Source organism: Haliotis cracherodii, unplaced genomic scaffold, assembly GCF_022045235.1.
Source record: "Haliotis cracherodii isolate W230 unplaced genomic scaffold, xgHalCrac1.p SCAF_16, whole genome shotgun sequence".
In the NCBI taxonomy this organism is placed as follows: Eukaryota; Metazoa; Mollusca; class Gastropoda; order Lepetellida; family Haliotidae; genus Haliotis; species Haliotis cracherodii.
This window is the reverse complement of record NW_027266271.1, coordinates 315,973-336,928: the sequence shown is the minus strand read 5'-3', so window position 1 is coordinate 336,928 and position 20,956 is coordinate 315,973. Positions and strand designations below refer to the sequence as shown.

The 20,956-nt window shown below is 41.0% G+C and overlaps 1 protein-coding gene across 1 annotated transcript in view; it reads left to right on the top strand.

Moving 5' to 3' along the window:
- Positions 1-20,956, top strand: part of LOC139463724 (ubiquitin-like modifier-activating enzyme 5) — a 96,996-nt gene that overhangs the window by 39,021 nt on the left and 37,019 nt on the right. The window contains exons 3-6 of the mRNA XM_071244975.1: positions 5,374-5,463; positions 5,800-5,909; positions 9,591-9,677; positions 13,808-13,892. Of these exons, the coding sequence (XP_071101076.1) occupies positions 5,374-5,463; positions 5,800-5,909; positions 9,591-9,677; positions 13,808-13,892 (372 nt within the window). The remainder of the gene's footprint in view (positions 1-5,373; positions 5,464-5,799; positions 5,910-9,590; positions 9,678-13,807; positions 13,893-20,956) is intronic.

Genomic DNA, 20,956 nt, shown 5'->3' with positions numbered 1-20,956 from the left:
CAATGTAACTAAATTTGCCTACAACTGTTCCCTTGTCAAGAACTTTTTCTTCTTGGGAGGGATTCATAAGCCTAAATGTAGCAGTTTTGCTTTTCACTTTGGAAAGAGTTCTACCACCTGCTACTTCAGTATGAGCAGTGAGGGAAGCAATGGGTTCAATGAGGATGAGGGAATCCTCTTTGGTCTCTGATAGTCTGACCTTGAAATGAATTTCACTCTGAGGGGGGATGTAAATTTGATCTATTGTTTTTGCTAATCCACTAATCTCTTGTACTGAATTGGCTAGGAAATTGATATATTGCCTATCTGAGGTGCTGTTGTCAAGGAATGACAGCTATAATCTATGACTGCATCATTGTCATCAAGGAAGTTTTCACCTAGTATCACTGCCTCTGGAAGTGTAGGCAGAATATGGAATCTTTGAGAAAATTCCTGACCCTCAATGACAAAATCTAACACAACTGAACCTAACACTTTGTGCAATTCGCCGCCAACACCTTTAACCTGTGGAAAGGGTGAGTTTCCAAGAGTAAGGTTTTCAAAAGCTGTGCTCAGAAAAGCAGACGAAATACAAGAAATGGATGCCCCTGTATCTACTAAACAATTTGTTGTTTTTGTGCCAAATTTTGCCTGAATTACACTTTTGGCAAGGGGCGTAACTAAAGACACTGTTGGAATTTCACTTTCAAAGTTACTTTCCATACCAGACTCCATATTTGCCATGACACCTATTAGTATGTACCGTACTAAATTAAAGAAAGACAAGTAATCAACAATGTAGTACTTACAATATTTGAAGACTTTTTCTTTCGTTGTTGGTGTCTTTGCAGGAGTTGGTTGTCTTTAATCCAGTGTTGAGGTCAGAGGTAGATGCAGCTTGCTTGTTATTCCATCAGATGATCACGGTTGGACATGTCCTCCAATGGGTTCTTGTAGCTGGTTGTGGTTAGTTCCTGGACTCCGTGGTTCCGAAAACGATGATTCTCCGCCAAATTATCATGGAACTGTTCTAGGTGAACAATACCTTCCAAATGACGTGCTGGTTTTCTTGGGGAATTAGTCAGCAAAGAGCCAGAGTCACAGGAGACTAATCACAATTTTATTTACAAGAACAATTAACAATTTACAATTTATGCTTAGATAATAACTGAGGGTGCCACAGAGAGTCGGTACACACTCTGGGCTGTGGGAGAGAGGTCTGCTTTGTAAGAGAGTCAAACCCCTTCTCTGCTAGAACTTGGCTACAGTATGTATTTAATGAAAGTTTGAACAATAGAAAGGAATTTGATTGGTTGATACACGATTGGTTGTGTCCTATGCTAATTGGATGGCTAGACAGAGGGGAATACTAAATCCTGTTAATCCTGTTGGACTGGCACTAATCTTGTTGACATATTTACTGGATGCTTTGAAAGAGATTAGGGTGTTACTATAGATGAGCTTGTGTGGGGCTAATCCTTAATGCCCTATAGACGAGCTTGTATGGGGGCTAATCCTTAATGCACTATAGACGAGCTTGTATGGGGCTAATCCTTAATGAGTCTTAATTGAAGTAATGTTATTCTAATATACCCCGGTAGGTGATGACAGATATACTTAAATAAATATCCTTTGTCTGGGAGATGGGATCTTGATACCTTAGGCTAGCATTTATCTAAAAGCTTCTAATCTATTAAACTATGTAGACGTAACACTGTCGTATTGAATAGTATGTCTAGATGCGCTCCCATTACCTTAGGCTACTACTGATATTTTATATATACATTTTACCTGATGATAAATATTACTTGCTAAACTATAATTATATGAAATGATGTATAAATATTACACTATGATAACTCATAAAAGCACTTGATGTGGATCTAATTATTATAGGATAACTTAGTATAAATGTTATCCCATGATAACATAAACAGTAAAAATAATTATATCTACACACAATATATAGACAATCTATTTCTGAATGACAACATTATTTCAGTGTAGACTAAATGAGGTTTTGTTTTGATGTTTTAAATAGTTTTTTTTTTTTTTTCTCTCTGCATTATATATATTATCAAATACTTCGACCAGTGACATACATATTTAGTTATAATTACTTTGTTTTGCATCCTTAGTAAGAAATAGAATTTGTAAAAAAAATCTTGTCTAAGAGTAAAATGAATGCATTCTTGTGGTTCTTTTTTCACAATTTTAAATTGTGTATGTTCCCTCCAAGATGTAGTTTAGCTAGGCCAAAAGAAAAGTAACTGAAAACCATTTATACTAAACATTTTGTTAGTTATGTTTTCGAAGTTCAATTCCAAGAATATATTTTTCCTTTTATCATGTTTATGACAAATAATTCCATTACTTTCATTCACCTCGATCATTATGTATTTCACACTTTTGCTTTTGTAGAATGGGATGAAATGGAAAACTGTACTGAAAATAAACTATCACAAATGTCATTGAATGTGCCTGTTCATACCAAGGTGTAAAATATACTTCTAAAGTCGTATTTATAAAACAATATGAAGGAAAAAGTTGTATTTCATGGACTGCATGGCCATGCAATAATATTTTGGGCAAAGGTTTAAGTGAGGCAGACAAGTGCTAAATACAAACTGAGATGAGGATGTATGTTTTCTAGTGGTCATAGTGAAACAAATTTGTTCAGACTTTTGAGCACATGACCTGTATATACATTGAACTCTACTTTAATCGACTTAATGTAGATATTACTAATAATTGTGTCGTAAAAACAATAACATTGCTTTCTTTGACCTGTGAAAGTTATCGTTTTCTTGTATTAAATATAGCCCACTCTATGCTACTTGAGCTTTCAAATTCAAGTATTAAAATTGTCCAATTACATCTCGTTTCAAGCTTTTTATCAGTTAGGTTTAAACCATTAACAACACATCATAACAACTGAAGTATAAGTAAGTGGTCTGTGTGATTGCACAACGAAGCACTGCTTGTATGACATACAGCGCCTGGGTTAAGAGTGATCGAAAATAGCTTTGCTGCCCGTAAAAAAGTCTTAGCGATATTGGTTGAATCTACATGTACTTACTTTTGGGTGGTAGTATGTACGTTATTATAATCTTCTTAATTATTAAGAAATTCTAATGATGTCCGATATTGTGCGATGTTAATTTGAGTATTGTTAGGGCTGTTTAGCGATCTTTTACATTTTGTTCTTTGAAAATGTACGGGGTCAATTACCCTGATGTTGTTTTTATCACTAATGAAAGAGCATGGACACTGAAACCTACATGGACGTAACCGGGATTTCTTCAAGATATACATTTCAAACTGTCATTCATATTGTAACATAATCTCATCTTCCCGAGGCAAGAGAGTAACTGACTTTAAAAGTCCAGTTTCCACCCTTGCCGAACTAGGCTGGAATTCCTAGGCTCGATCATAGTGCCATCAGTGGCTATTATGAGTAATGTCCTTTCTATGCCTCTCCTATTGACCAATCAGATTCAACCTCTCGTATCACTAACATTTGCTTCAAACAAAACGGTGGCGCCCAGTCAAGACGATCTGATCGATAATCAAGATCTATATTGTGATCAAACGAGTCTTACATCATGAAATGCATCAAATCACGTGGGCATGTTGATCAAAAACATGAAAAGATATAGAAAATGTTTGTTGACAACGAGTTAGCGGTGCACATGCTTTGCAAATCCTGCAGTCGACCTAACTATGCATGACACTTTACAAACCGGATTTCGATTTCGGTGCGCGATTTTGATTGGACTATGCATAGACTCGTTAGTCCAGCCAAAATGTAACTCCATTATACCAGCCTAGTTCAGCAAGGGTGGAAACTGGACTATTACAGTCAGTTAACTCACTTGCCTCGGGAAGATGCATAATCTTTGACACAGTCAGTGTATGAACTAATCACGACCACTTCCGTCAATTTTGTTTTGATGTAAACACTGACAATTTCATCGGGATTTTTTATTGATAAATATGAATCACGGAAAATTCTCAATGAATGTGTACTTCGACAAAATTGTCATATATCTATCACCGTTAGGACATGTACTTTACAATGATATGAATTATTGGACATTAAGATTTCAAACAAGGGCGCTTACTTCACTTTACTTGCCACATTCGAATGCTTCCATATGACAATTAATGTAGAAAAGTAGGAAACTTACAATACCAGCATTTTTATTGATGGCTAGGCAGTGCATAGATCTTTTGAATTTGTTGGCTTTAGATACTGTTGGAAAGACAGTCAACTGAGTTGCATGTTATACAGTTTGGTTACACTGTTGAAACACTTTTGATACGATGTATACGTTTTTGAAACCATGTCGTCATCACAGTGTGGCAATGAGCAGTGTACAAAGCTAGTGACAGCTAGGCACCATGCGGGTTAAGAGACTGGTTATTACTGTCTATATAAACTGAAAAAGTTGGAAGAATGATGTTGGATGATAAATAAAATCTCACCCTTGTGTCTTTTGATGTCATATAACAAAGTGGATAACTCCTCGACAAACCTCTGAGTTTTTTATCAACTTGTGTTGATATATTTGATATCAAAAGACACTCGGGTGAGATTCCCTATGTACATGTTGTATCCTAGACAGTCGCTGATTGGTGATTAAAAAAAGCGCCTTTCTTACTATGCTTACTTTGGCAAACAGAAAAGCAAACAAAAATAGCTTCCTGGAGAGGGAGCCGCAGGCAGACACAGAAGGATATACTACTATTCACATAGTTTTAGGTGATTAAAGGGATTGTTATGAAACAGGTTTTAAGTTAAAATACCCAAATGTCAAGAAACAGGTGGGTAAAAAATATTTGAATTCCTGCTTAAAATTGTGGATACCCAAACAAAATCAAAGCTTATCTGGAGTTCTGAACCTTGCCTGACATTTTCTGCAAATGGCATCGTGAGTGGTACACGGATGTTGTCCCTTTGGTATTGACTCTCTCACAACTGTGTCTGAGTGTCAATGGTAAATCAAGCATACCACCCCTTGCACATGCTGTCTGAGGTCACATGTTTCGTACCAACAAAATGGATTGAATGGTCAGACTCTGTGACTTGATTGATTGCATGTCATCGTAGCCCAACGGCATGGATTGAGCCCATAATATGCGTCACTAGATTTTCTGGTCCTGACTCAGTTATTTACAGACCACCATCACATACCTGGAATATTGCTGAGTGCAACATTAAACAACATACAATACTAGCATTAAAATGAACATTTAGGAATCGATGATGCCTTTGCCATATCAAGTTTGAGTCCTAATTGTGATGTCCAAAATGTTGAGCCCTAGACATGGAATCAGTTCTAGTCCATGAATGTTAATTGTCAACACTTTTCTTTGTTTTGCCTGAAAAAGAAAATCCGCGATTTCACTGTGGCTGTTGTTGGTGTTGGTGGAGTTGGGAGTGTGACAGCAGAGATGTTGGCCAGATGTGGCATAGGAAAGGTACTGTGGCAATTATTTACCATGCAATAATTCACCAGGCTCATAGAATGAGAAATTCCACTTCAACCCTCAATGTGTACCCCAATAAGTTATAAAGTAATAACAATAAAAAGAGGTCCTAACGGGTGAATGTTTGCTAGTTCTGCTTGAACACAGTCCAGGAAGTCCAGGAGCAACAATAACATGAGGTAGAGCTAGCTAACATTCACCTGTGTGAACCTCTTTTGTTGTTCCTCAGCTTCTACTCTATGACTAGTTCTAATCATCATATGGCTGAACTACTGCTGATGTGGCTATAAATTAACTCACTCATTCACCCTTTTTGTTGTTCCTCAGCTTCTACTATTTGACTACGACAAGGTAGAGCTGGCTAACATGAACAGACTCTTCTATCAACCAAGCCAGGCTGGTATGAGTAAAGTGGAAGCAGCAGAACGCACACTCAGGTCTGTCACATCTCAGTGTGTCTAGCAGACAGCAGAACACACACTCAGATGGGTGCATGACATCTCCACATGTCTAGTAGACAGCAGAACACACACTCAGATGGGTGCATCACATTTCCATGTGTCTAGCAGACAGCAGAGCACACACTCAGATGGGTGCATGACATCTCCATGTGTCTAGCAGACAGCAGAACACACACTCAGATGGGTGCATGACATCTCCATGTGTCTAGCAGACAGCAGAACACACACTCAGATGGGTGCATGACATCTCCACATGTCTAGCAGACAGCAGAACACACACTCAGATGGGTGCATGACATCTCCACATGTCTAGTAGACAGCAGAACACACACTCAGATGGGTGCATCACATTTCCATGTGTCTAGCAGACAGCAGAGCACGCACTCAGATGGGTGCATGACATCTCCATGTGTCTAGCAGACAGCAGAACACACACTCAGATGGGTGCATGACATCTCCATGTGTCTAGCAGACAGCAGAACACACACTCAGATGGGTGCATGACATCTCCATGTGTCTAGCAGACAGCAGAACACACACTAAGATGGGTGCATGACATCTCCACATGTCTAGCAGACAGCAGAACACACACTCAGATGGGTGCATGACATCTCCATGTGTCTAGTAGATAGCAGAACAAACATTCAGATGGGAGCATGACATCTCCATGTGTCTAGCAGACAGCAGGACACACTCAGATGGGAGCATGACATCTCCATGTGTCTAGTAGACAGCAGAACACACATTCAGATGGGTGCATGACATCTCTATGTGTCTAGCAGACAGCAGAACACACACTCAGATGGATGCATGACATCTCCACGTGTCTAGCAGACAGCAGGACACGCTCAGATGGGAGCATGACATCTCCATGTGTCTAGCAAACAGCAGGACACACTCAGATGGGAGCATGACATCTCCATGTGTCTAGTAGACAGCAGAACACACACTCAGATGGGTGCATGACATCTCTACGTGTCTAGCAGACAGCAGAACACACACTCAGATGGGTGCATGACATCTCCATGTGTCTATTAGACGGCAGAACACACCCTTAGATGGGTGCATGACAACTCTGTGTGTCCCCTAGACTGCCACACACTCAGAATAGTCAACATGACATCTCCATGTGTCATCTAGACTGCCACACACTCAGAATGGTGCATGACAACTCTGTGTGTCATCTAGACTGCCACACACTCAGAATGGTGCATGACAACTCTGTGTGTCCTCTAGACTGCCACACACTCAGAATGGTGCATGACAACTCTGTGTGTCCTCTAGACTGCCACACACTCAGAATGGTGCATGACATCTCCATGTGTCAAGCAGACAGCAGAACACACACTCAGATTGGTGCATAACATCTTCATGTGTCTAGGAGACAGCAGAACACACACTCAGATTGCTGCATGACATCTCCATGTGTCTAGCACACAGCAGAACACACTATCAGATAGGTGCATGACATCTCAACGCGTCTTGGAGACAGCAGAACACACACTCAGATGGGTGCATGACATCTCCACGTGTCTAGCAGACAGCAGAACACACACTCAGATGGGTGCATGACATCTCCATGTGTCTAGCACACAGCAGAACACACAATCAGATAGGTGCATGACATCTCCATGTGTCTTGGAGACTGCAGAACACATACTCAGATGGGTGCATGACATCTCCATGTGTCTAGTAGACAGCAGAACACACTCAGAATGGTGCATGACATCTCCATGTGTCTAGTAGACAGCAGAACACACACTCAGATGGGTGCATGACATCTCCCCATGTCTAGGAGACAGCAGAACACACTCAGATGGGTGCATGACATCTCCATGTGTCTAGGAGACAGCAGAACACACACTCAGATGGGTGCATGACATCTCCACATGTCTAGTAGACAGCAGAACACACACTCAGATGGGTGCATGACATCTCCCCATGTCTAGGAGACAGCAGAACACACTCAGATGGGTGCATGACATCTCCATGTGTCTAGGAGACAGCAGAACACACACTCAGATGGGTGCATGACATCTCCACATGTCTAGCAGACAGCAGAACACACACTCAGATGGGTGCATGACATCTCCCCATGTCTAGGAGACAGCAGAACACACGCAGATGGCTGCATAACATCTTCATGTGTCTAGGAGACAGCAGAACACACACTCAGATGGGTGCATGACATCTCCATGTGTCTAGCAGACAGCAGAACACACACTCAGATGGGTGCATGACATTTCCATGTGTCTAGTAGACAGCAGAACACACACTCAGATGGGTGCATGACATCTTCATTTGTCTAGCAGACATCAGAACACATACTCAGATAGGTGCATGATATTTCCATGTGTCTAGTAGACAGCAGAACACACACTCAGATGGGTGCATGACATCTCCATGTGTCTTGTAGACAGCAGAACACACACTCAGATGGGTGCATGACATCTCTACGTGTCTAGGAGACAGCAGAACACACACTCAGATGGGTGCATGACATCTCCATGTGTCTAGTAGACGGCAGAACACACCCTTAGATGGGTGCATGACAACTCTGTGTGTCCCCTAGACTGCCACACACTCAGAATAGTCAACATGACATCTCCATGTGTCATCTAGACTGCCACACACTCAGAATGGTGCATGACAACTCTGTGTGTCATCTAGACTGCCACACACTCAGAATGGTGCATGACAACTCTGTGTGTCCTCTAGACTGCCACACACTCAGAATGGTGCATGACATCTCCATGTGTCATCTAGACTGCCACACACTCAGAATGGTGCATGACAACTCTGTGTGTCCTCTAGACTGCCACACACTCAGAATGGTGCATGACAACTCTGTGTGTCCCCTAGACTGCCACACACTCAGAATAGTCAACATGACATCTCCATGTGTCATCTAGACTGCCACACACTCAGAATGGTGCATGACAACTCTGTGTGTCCTCTAGACTGCCACACACTCAGAATGGTGCATGACAACTCTGTGTGTCCTCTAGACTGCCACACACTCAGAATGGTGCATGACAACTCTGTGTGTCCTCTAGACTGCCACACACTCAGAATGGTGCATGACATCTATGTGTGTCCTCTAGACTGCCACACACTCAGAATAGTCAACATGACAACTCTGTGTGTCCTCTAGACTGCCACACACTCAGAATGGTGCATGACATCTCTGTGTGTCCTCTAGACTGCCACACACTCAGAATGGTGCATGACAACTCTGTGTGTCATCTAGACTGCCACACACTCAGAATAGTCAACATGACATCTCTGTGTGTCCTCTAGACTGCCACACACTCAGAATGGTGCATGACATCTCTGTGTGTCCTCTAGACTGCCACACACTCAGAATGGTGCATGACAACTCTGTGTGTCATCTAGACTGCCACACACTCAGAATGGTGCATGACAACTCTGTGTGTCCTCTAGACTGCCACACACTCAGAATGGTGCATGACATCTCTGTGTGTCCTCTAGACTGCCACACACTCAGAATAGTCAACATGACATCTCCATGTGTCATCTAGACTGCCACACACTCAGAATGGTGCATGACATCTCCATGTGTCATCTAGACTGCCACTCACACTCGAGTATAGTAGAGCTGTCATCCTGACGTAGTACATTATTTTGTAATTGTAGGGATATCAACCCAGATGTAGAGTTTGAGGTGTACAACTATAATATAACAACTGTGGACAACTTCAATCACTTTGTGGAGAGGATCAGGTGAGTCAGTGTAAATATGTCATCACAATAAGTGCCAAGCATGGGTAGTATGTAGTCAGTGTGAATATGTCATCACAATAAGTGCCAAGCATGGGTAGTATGTAGTCAGTGTAAATATGTCATCACAATAAGTGCCAAGCATGGGTAGTATGTAGTCAGTGTAAATATGTCATCATGTTTCTTTTCTTTCTCTCTCTTCCCCTAGTCTCTATGTATCTCTCTCTCTGTCAAACATATATGTCTATTTTTTAGTGATTTGTAAATACCAGGAGAGGACAAGCTAACTTTGAGTGTACAATTTTCATTTATGGGGTCATAAAAACTATAAGAGAGCCTTTGGAAGACCCCAAACTAGCCTTAGATTTAACTTAACCTGCATTACTGCTTGTTCTTGACAGAAACAAGAGCTTAGTGATGTCTTGCTGAAGAAGAAGTTGTTTGAACTATCTGACAACTAGCTCCCATGTGACCACAGAATTGATGACATCACGGATCAGCATGATACTGCTGTCATTCACAGAAGCAAGACCTGTGTTTTTGATCTCAGTCAAAAACTTCTTCAACCCTTGTGTGTTTGATTGTTTTGTGAATTTCTCTTGTGACTATATTGTGCCTCCGGTTTGTATCTTTATATATTTCATATGATTTACACCATAGCATAATTATTTCACTACAGTAATCTCAGATGTCTTGTTGTTTCAAATAACCACCGTGAATATTTTACATGGCCACTGGATCTCGTGGCTTGGATTCTGTTTTCCTTTGTGTTGCCTGGTACTTCATCATTAAAGTACTCTTGCAATTATATTTTTTATTTATGTGTTGTTGTATGTGTTCTCGTAAACCTGTTTTTCATAAACCCGGGCGGGGACGCATTGTGATTACAGTCTGCGTCATTGCAGATAACATTCTCTGCCCCCAGGAATTCCTCACGCGGAGCAGCAAGTTGTCTCACTCCCGCCACCATTTCCAAAGTCGCTCTCCGGTTGGCTGTTCTAGCAGTTACCAGTCAGACTCTGAAGCCTCCTTTGTTCCACCCTATAAAGGATCGACGTCTGAGGTCGACGTCCACCTCTGCTTCAACCAGGCGGCTGATTGGTGGTCTGACCGGCTGGAGGACGTGGCTCCTTTACCTGGCCAGGGCATGGATAAGTGTGACACGATTTGGTTCAATCCCACCTCCATCCCTCTGAATCCCTTGATCAAATATGATCACAGCCTTTGATGAGGACTTCTCGAAAAAAATACAAAAAAAGAGGATATTCCTATCCATTCCTTCCAGCTTGTGGACACTGCCCACACCCTCGATGAAGACTTACACCGCATGACAGGCTCCAACGGCCCCACCACCATCCGCATTCCAGACAACAAGCTCACCTATGTTGAGACGGAACTCGGACGCTCCTTCAAGCCACTATCAGTCATGGCATCCACCTCCAAGACCATTATGCAGGTCCTCTTGGGGGATAACCCCCATTGACAGGATCATCTCACCACTGTCCTCTCCTACCTCCATCGACAGGTGGAACACATTAGGACACATATGCGCACCTCCTCCGTCAACCATAGTCGTCTACCTTCTTCTTTAATGGCAAAGTCTCAAAGACTCTCTCCCGGATAACAGCCTTTCACCAGGGATGAGACCACCCTCAAGGCTCTGGCCCACATCTCTCAGTCTGCTTCATTCAAGCCATCTAGGTCAGCTACCTATTAACGTAGGCACAACTTCCTTCAGCCGTCCTCCCTCCACATCAGTATATGGAATTCGGAACTCATGCCTACCTTCTGTCTCCAGTTAATTGGGGGCCTCTTCAAAACTGACTGAGACCTCCTGTCTGGTGGGACCGAATCCAACTCCAACTCATGCATGCTGTGCCAGTGGCAAGCGATCTTGGACCTTCTATCATCAGCACAGAGGACGACTCCAACTGTGCCCGATTCAGATGTTCCTGGCACCTTACATCAGACGCCAAGAATTGTCTGTATCCATTGCCCTCCCAGACCACCTCATGCTTCATGGTGGTGGACGTGGAACGAACGTCTTAGACGGCGTCTCCTTGATAGAGCCTACGACCTCGTTACACCTATTCGTTGATGCCTCTCTTTTAGGATGGGGAGCACACCTGGAAGTGGCATATCAACAACCTCGAACTAGATGAGCTCATACTGGCTCTCTCTCACAGGAAGCATGCCCTTCAGCACGCACAGATCAGCATCTCAACAGAAAACATCACCGTCATCTGGTGTCTCCGGAACCAGGGAACGACTCGCTCCCACTCACTCCTTCTGCAAACGAGCCAGTTCTTCAACCTGGTCAATCAATTGGGGCTCCAATTCCGAGGCACGCCCTTTGAACCTTTGAACCAGTCCATTCCCACCTGATGGAAAAGACAATCTTCCTCCTGGCTCTCCCAACAGCAAGAACCAGCTCCCAGGACAGCCCGACAGATCCTTTCTCATCCCGCCTCTATCGTCGATTAGCGGAAGCGGAGGGCTCCTACTGTGTCCAGTGAGAGCGCTGCGATGTTTCATCTGCCGATCAAGGGATCGCCGCAAACAATGCAGTCGTCTCTTTGTTCCTGTATCATCGACATCGCAAGTGGAAGTTAGCCATTATGGAAGGCTGTTTCTGGTGTTCTGACACCGTATTTTGACTGTCACTACCTGAGAGATGTCACCTTAGAAGACGTGTAAGGCACGCACAGAGCACGCATACCTATCCAGATCCGGCCTCTTGTCCTCTCTGTTGCGTACCAGACTAGAAGTTTACATGCTCATGCATTTTGGCTCGGTACGTCTATTGTATCATTTATCTTCTACGGTTGTATCGATACCTGTATATTTGGCATACCTAACTCCCTCCTTCCTTGTCGACAGGAATGGTCGATTGACACCGAGCTTGGCCTTCGCTGATTGGCTAAGGGATTTTAGAGAGTTTTGGGATGGAAGATCACATCTGAAGGTTTGCTCACCACCTTTCCGTCGCATTCAGATGCATTAAGGAGTAATGCAGGATAAGTTAAAAATTCAAGTATAATCCAGATATTTTTTATATTGGTATACTTGTCCTGCATTACTGCGTCTAAAGGGACCCTCCCGTCACAGAGTTGCCTCCCCACAATGTCTTCAGATGCTCTGTTTTTAGCAGTAATGTGCTGATCCATGATGTCATAACTTCCCTGGCCACGTTGGAGCTGTGTGATAGGGCAGTTGAAACAACTTCTTCTTCAACAAGACCTCACACAGCTCAAAAACAAGCAGTAGATGCATTAAGGAGTAATGCAGGATAAGTATGCAAAAATATAAAAAAATCTAGGATTTTACTTGTTTGGCCAAAAAAAAATGCAATCAAATTTTTCACTTTAAGAAAGTACAGGAAAGCTAAAACTTTGAGTGAATACAACAGTTTTACACAGTACTTACATTGCTCTATATACAAATTGTTACCACATTGTTTCTTCTTGCAGTTGGTATTTGGTGATTATTTTGAACATGAAAATGCTGAGAAACCCTTTTGACTGTTGGCTTTACATTTAATGGATTGATATGTATCACACTATTCAAAACATCGATCCTTATAAAAATCATAGTTAACCTTATCCTCACTCATACTAATTTGCTTATCTCTTTTTCTTCACGAAACGGAGTGGAAACCTCTTGTGCAGTGATCCCTGTGAACAGAAAACATCTCACCCAAACGCACTAGCATTGGTTCTCCTGCTGTTGCGATGGGGTCCGGGAACCATGTTCTCTCCGGCCAATAAGTCGCAATTTATACTTATCCTGACTCATACGCTGAAGCCACCTGCCCAGCTGTCCTTGCTTTCTGATGTGTTTCATAGTAAGAAAATTGAAGAGAATATAAGGAGTGATGAGTCACACTGATGGTCGGTGTGCATGCGCGTAAGTGGAGTGCATTGGGGTGAGATGTTTTCTGTTCACAGGGATCACTGCACAAGAGGTTTCCACTACATTTCGTGAAGAAAAAGAGATAAGCAAATTAGTATGAGTCAGGATAAGTATAAATCACATATTTATCCCAAAATGATGCATTTGGAGTATGTAACTAGGTGACGCATCCATCTGAGTTTAGGTTAAGAAGATGTATGATGTTGTTTGTGTGATCACAGGTGCGGTGGACTGAAGGTGGACACACCAGTGGACCTGATTCTCAGCTGTGTGGACAACTTTGAAGCAAGAATGACAATCAACACGGTGAGATTTTTTTTTAATGCATACTGGAATGAAAACTTTTACTATTTAATCAGCTCCATCATTAATCAATAGCTTAAGTTACATTTTCAAGTCTAGAACTAGGTATATCTTTATGGTAGGCCATAAACTGAAAAACTATTGAGTGACTTATGTGTCAGGTCAAGGTCACAGTGAAGGTCAGGAGTAAATTATGTTTGCCAACCGTTTGCACTAAAATACCCTTTCCTGCAGAGCTATTTACGTCATATGGATGCAGTGGTTATATGATTTGAATAGTTACCCAGTTACCCCAGACAAGTGATGTCAATTTTATGATGACAGTAGTAGAAATGAGGGGGACATGCAAAATAGTCATAGTTTCACTGAAATCCCCCTAGGAGGGTCTTCATTGGGGTGTTGGTCAGTAGTACAGTTTGGAGTTTAGTCAGTCATCATTATTTTGTCGCCTTGGAAAGGAAACCCATTTGAAGAGAGGATAAGCTGTCAAGTTGAATCTGAAGTATGAAATACCTCTGTGCAAATGCACATCTTCAGTCTGTCTGAAGGGAGCATTTGGGACAACTCGTTCTGCTCCCATTTCATTACTGCAATTCGTGGTTTGCAAATACCAAAATTTGTTGTGTTGTTACATCTAGTCACATATGACTTTTACGAGATTTACGTAGTTTCTATTTAAGCTAAGCAATATTTATAGAGATTTTTCATCAATCTTTTGTCATACAAATGAGACTTTTCTTATGTTTACGGTAGTTTTTTATCCCCCACCACGAAGTAGGTCAGGGGATATAGGAACAGAGTTCGTCAGTCTGCTTCTCAAAGGGACTTATTTTCTCTAAAACTATGTAAGTCAGAGAAATGAAATTTTACACTCTGATGGTCATGATGTCAAATGAGTTCGAAAATTGGTGTCGTATATTCATTTTATGGCCCTTGCATGAAGTTGCCTGAATGAAAGTTTGCATGCATATCTAAGAGATACTTGGCAAGACTGAGTTTGAAAACTAGTCCCCAAAATTAATATTTTTTTACAGTTTACAGAGTTTACAGGCCCTTGATCCATGTTCTTTACTTGGTGCATAGTGTCTGTAATGGGGACAAGTTTTAGAAGAAATTACTGAAGTTACCTTATCTAAGAGCTTAGGCTTCAAAAAATAAAAGAAATGGTTCTCAGGCAATGGCTTGCCCTGCAACACTTGCTCAATAGTTCTCTGCCAGATAGCAGGGGTTGTCTTGATATCAAAAGGTAACCAGTTATATCTGTAAAGTCCCTTTGAAGTGTTAAAAGTGAGATACCTTGTTGATTCATCTTCCACTTCCATTTGTAGATAAGCCTGTCTCATGTCTGTCTTCATGAAATAAAGACATCTTCTACCTTTGGCATTGGGTGTATCACATCTTGCAGCACTGGGTTCACAGTGATCTGAAAGTCTCCGCTCTTTCTGACCTAGCCATTTCTTTTCAAGTTGGGAAAAATGTGGGCAGCCTATTCACTGAAATCAACCTTGGATATGATACCAGACTGTTCAAGTCTCTCTGGCTCAGCTCCAACTTTATCCTGGAGCAGTTATGGCACATTTGTTGCTTTTTGGGTGCACGATCCTCTGGTACACTTTGCCTTGACTTCATTTAACTCTCCTAGTCCTCTGAATACCGACTCATACTTCTGTAGAAAAACCTGTACTTCGGACAAACATGCCTGTTGAAGGTGACCAATCTCTTGCATTTGTGACATATAGCCTCTTTGAATCTACAGTCGTTAAGATTATGACCACCCCTCCCACAGCGATAACATGGTTTGTAGTAAGTGTTCTTGGGTCTTGCGTAACCATTCACACTCATAGACTGCGATGAAGTACCTGGAATTTCACTGATATCCCTCAAAGCAGATTCATCAAGTTTTGCAGTTTCAATTGTATCCTCAACAGACAGACATTTACTGACTGTTGAGGAGTGATGTCATGATTCAGGCTGGTGATGTCATGTAAAATGAAATCTTTCACCTATTTCCGTTGGTTTAGGTGGTCATTCAAGGTCGTGATCATATTGTCATTATTTAGTGATGCTGTTTTTTGGGGGGAGATTACATGAGAGTGATAATAGTCGCTACATGTTTTTCATTCTTAACATCTTCAGCAATGAAAACCTGCTCTGCCCTTTCAACAGATGGCTCAAACATTGCCAGTGAACCTACGGTGCCCCACAATCAGAAACAACACATAGATAACATGCATGAAGTACTTTCGCCTGTTGACTAACTTGGTCCGGCTATGTCCTGAATCCGCTAACAACGACGAATATATAGTCTAACACATGAAATATTCACAGAGAAAATGTACTACCAAGGCACCATGTGCCATTCAAGCAGATGACAAACAGGCCAAAGTTCAGATCTTGGCGGAAGGGCCGGGGTTTTTGTTCAGCAAGCGCATGTGTGGGTTGTACGAAAGGAGCAGTCATTTCTCTGGATTATCATCACGCATTTAACATGCATAACATCAATACACCACATGGACTTTAATCCATTATCCGTTTGTAATCCATTGTATTACTTTTATAAAAAATTTGATTCAATTTTGATGACATTAATTTCGACGAAATCCTGTTTGAAATGATGGGCAAATCACATCAACTCACCATGAACTCGCTTTGAAAAGAGAACATTTGTCGTTAAAGATACAAAGTATTCGGTCTTCATATCACTGTATTGTGATCACGCGATTTCTCAAGAACCAGGGGGTACATTTCAGTCAGACCATGTTAATGAAGAGGGAATAGTGTTATGCCTCACAGAAACCCATCTCCAAGATGAGGAAATACACTAATAAGATCGTCTCCCTTCTCTTTCATTCCTGCACAAGGCATCTGATCATGTAGTAGCAATGCTAGTTAAGAGAGATCTGAGTTACACACAGTTTCATTGGCCAACATCTCTGGAGCTGATGGCAGTTATGGTTCAGACATCTGTATTGGTTGTTGTTGTATACTGACCTCCAGGCCCACTCAGGAACTTTCTGCGTCTTTTGGATGAAGCTATATCCACACTTCACACAGGAATGGGGAAAACAATTCTGACAGGAGACTTCAACATGAATAATCATGTACAACTCTGTCAGTTGGTGAACAAATTTGACCTTCATCTTGTGCAAGGCAGACAAAGATCTACACACATTAAGGGTGGAGAACTTTATCTGATATTCACCTCTGTCAACACTGTTGAACCGACACAACCAGTCCCTGTCTTCGTCACTGACCACTTCCTGGTGCAATCTCATTAAAATCAGACCTCAGTTCTCGCTACCGCTAAACAAAGATCTGAGGACATCCCATTAAGGGTCATGTCAGAACGACCTTTCATCCGACCAATCAGAGCGTCGCTCCAGATTATGAAAGTGACAGTCGGAATGTGATTTACCTCGAAAACTTTAACACGGGGTATTCCGAACGATAGTTACGGGTCTAACGACTGAATCCATACAATCTAGACCATCTATTAGCCATTCCAGAATGTTCCTTTGGTTCAGGTTTCAAATTTGTAATCAAGAATTTGTCAAAATTTGTTTCGAAGCGTAGTCGCCAATTTGAAATTAGTGCCATAAAGCACAAGAAAGCTGCCTTCTAATTGGTCATTTTATGGGTCATTTCATTGGTCATTTCATTGGTTGGTCAAAGTTCGCGCAAGGTCGTTCTGACGTGACCCGTAATGGGATTTCCTCATTTTAATGAGATTGCTTCCTGGTGTGGGTGAAGATGTAGTAGGTTTGTAACCCCATGAAGCATTACTGTACTTACTTGACTTGCAGGGAAAATGTTCCACCAACACAAGGAAATACTTTTATTAAACTTCCCGTTTCAAAATCTTAAGGAGAAATATTGTGTGACTACTTTCTCTTAAATTTAAGGAAATTATGTACGTTATCATTTTCTAGCAGCGGGGGTACATTGTCACACTGTCACAAATACTTGTCAGTTATGACAATGGCCATGACATGAGGTATTTTGTAAATTAAATCACCCATAGACACCCATAGATGTGTGTGAACAGCTGATTGCTATTTCCGGCTTATTTTACGAGACAACTACACATGTGATTGTTATCTCTGCATATGAAACATTGTCCAGCATACAGTACACAAATACAATTGAATTTGTAAATCATCACGTCTAGTGATATTTTATCATAAATTTCATGTTTTCATTTGGCAAATTTACAAATGGCAAAGCAAGCACAAAACCTGACCTTTACCGGTACATGATATGTGCACTAAAGCAGTACGCACATAAAGGGAAAAAGTAACCGTGCACCATATTGGATCGCATTGTGTTTGATAAATTTTGTAGCATTTCACTTCCTGGGTCATGTGTTTGAGGTGCGGATTATATAAGGATTTTTACATTTTTTAGAAATGGAAATAAAAATGAAACGTGCATGAAGATGTGGGCTGCGTCTGAGAACCAAGACTGTTATGTTTTTAGCCTTATCAAGAGCTATCTAAGAGCTTCCAGAGAAGGGGAATTTTTTGTGTGTATTAATTTCACATTTAATCATGATTTCTGATGACATAAAGTGGCCCAAATACCTGTCTCTTCTTAAGGCTTAATAGGACTCTTGTTTATAGTTTTTTTCACTCCTACATGAACAAACAATATTCTAATGTTCCCCATGGTAGGGGATAGAGATAATGCTGTATTCTTATTCTTCTAGTTGTTTTGCGCTGAAAAGTATTCCCATCAGGACCCTCATGGAGGGAAGTAATATTTTGTTTGCATATCGTTTAACCCTTTGAAATGTATTTAAATAACTTGCAACTGATATGGAAGAATATCTTCACTCTCATGGTCATACATTCAAACATATATATGTTTATGAAATTGAAGAAGTTTTGTTGTAAATATTTGCAGATAAAATTTTAGTACATATCCTAAGGATGGGGATTCCTTCTTTGAAGGTTATAAGATGGTTCTGCTTCTTTGTGTACTAAACAGACCCCTTGTGTTGGCACGACATGCCAGCACTTATGCCTTCAACCAGAACTAGTCATGTGATTGGCTGAAATTTAGAATCATGGTCATGATACCGGAATTCCATGCAACTTTCTTAATAAGGAGGCTAGAGGCATGATATTCCCTGCCTTTAAGATGCACTTCATTAGACATATTTTTTTGCAAACCAGATTTGAAGTCATTACACTGGAAGTGCCAATAACTTTCTTAAGAAGCTACCTAGAGGTATGGGCTTACTGTTTTAGAGTTATTTTGCATTCAATAACTTTGCATTTTGTTTCCTCAAACTGGAAATAATGTTACCAAGCGATGCATACATGTAACTTTCATATTAAGGTTTCATATTATATGATTGTACTTGCAGAGGGATGGGAGTTTTCCCAACTAGAAATGATATCATTGAAACCAAAAGCTCTGAATGCATTCAACTTAAAATTGTACAGCCCTGGGAATTCCAAAACAGAAATGATGTCATTAGCAGCACTATGAAATGGTACTGTTCTAAAAAAGGTTTTGTTGAAAGTTGACCTCAACTGGCAACACAAGGATTTTTGACATAAGATATTATTCTTCCATGGACTTCTTCCTGTTGGCCCTTGGAATTCTTTTGATACAGTTGTCATGAAGATGTCAAAGGTCAAGATAAAAAGCCAAAAGTCCCACTATAAAAAAATGTTACATCATAATCAGTTTCTGGGGCATTGTTAGCTCTACAGGATGAAACTTTATCTTTCATATAATTGCTACCACATGAAATCTTCATAACATGTCTGGTGAAGGTCATCTTTCAGGTTATTGTGAAACATTACTGTATAATTCATTGCCAGTTACTGTTGCCCTTCTACTTGTACAGTCCTGAGACTTTGTAATTGTTGCATCATAGGAAATTGTCTTTAATAAGGTCAATTTTGGGAATTTGGTATTTGGGATTGGTGGTATTTTAGGACTTTATAAGCTTGAGAAAATGGCAGTGATGGAGCTGCTTCTGTTTTTGCAAGTATTTCCAAAGTATTTCCAAACGCCTCTAGTTAGAGCACAAATGCATTTAATCTTGTTTGGTGTCATTGTAATGGCCCAAAGCATAGTCGGCACTTCACAGAAATGTAGGCACTATGTTTCTACATCACCAAGTGAGTACATTGGACCAATATGCAGTGTGTCTTGTTTTTGTCAGCTCAATGAGGCTGTGTGTAACTTATAAAAGTGAAATGAGCTCTCCTTCATGCTTGAACTTTGTGCAAACCCTACCATTGCCTGGCACTGAAGCAGTGTGTGGAGCAGATTCCACATGGAAATTTCACATGTGTCACATGATGTCAGGTGAGAAACACTGTCAACTTGAGCACACACTGGTTTTAGTATTCAAAAGTTTCCCTCAGGCCATTGGTTAAAAATATCTGGTACACAGCAATATGATAACGGGTGATGGGGGAACATAGTACATGTGAAACCTGTGAGATATTGACAATATTCCCTAAAAGGAAGGTAAAGGAATCACACTGGAAATGCATGATTGTATGTAATGGTTATTGGGCCTTCTAGAAACAGCATTGTAGGGGCTACTTCTGATTTTACAAGTACTTGCAAACACTGTTCTGTTTTATTCATAAAAAAAGCATATATTATTATCCATGCTTGATAACTGAGTTTATCTTCAAGTTGGAAGTCTCTCTCAGTTTTACACATATGCTCCATGACTATCCATCTGTTATTCCAGTTCACACTTATTGCATGTTCTGGTTCACACTTATTGCATGACTATCCATCTGTTATTCTGGTTCACATATGTGTTCCATGACTATGCTCCTGTTATTCTGGCTCACATTTATTATACCCCCGTTTACGAAGTAAATCGGGGGTATATAGCGTTCCGTCCGTCCGTCCGTCCGTCCAAGCGTTTGTATGGCCCATAACTTTTTAACCATGCACCCTAGCTTCACCAAACCTTCTACACACATTTACCACAAAGAGTACTTGTGCCTTTTTGCTAGTTTGAAGATTCTGAACTTTTTAATTATTGCCGTTTCCATGGAAACATTAAGAAACTTAAACTTTTAGGGAGG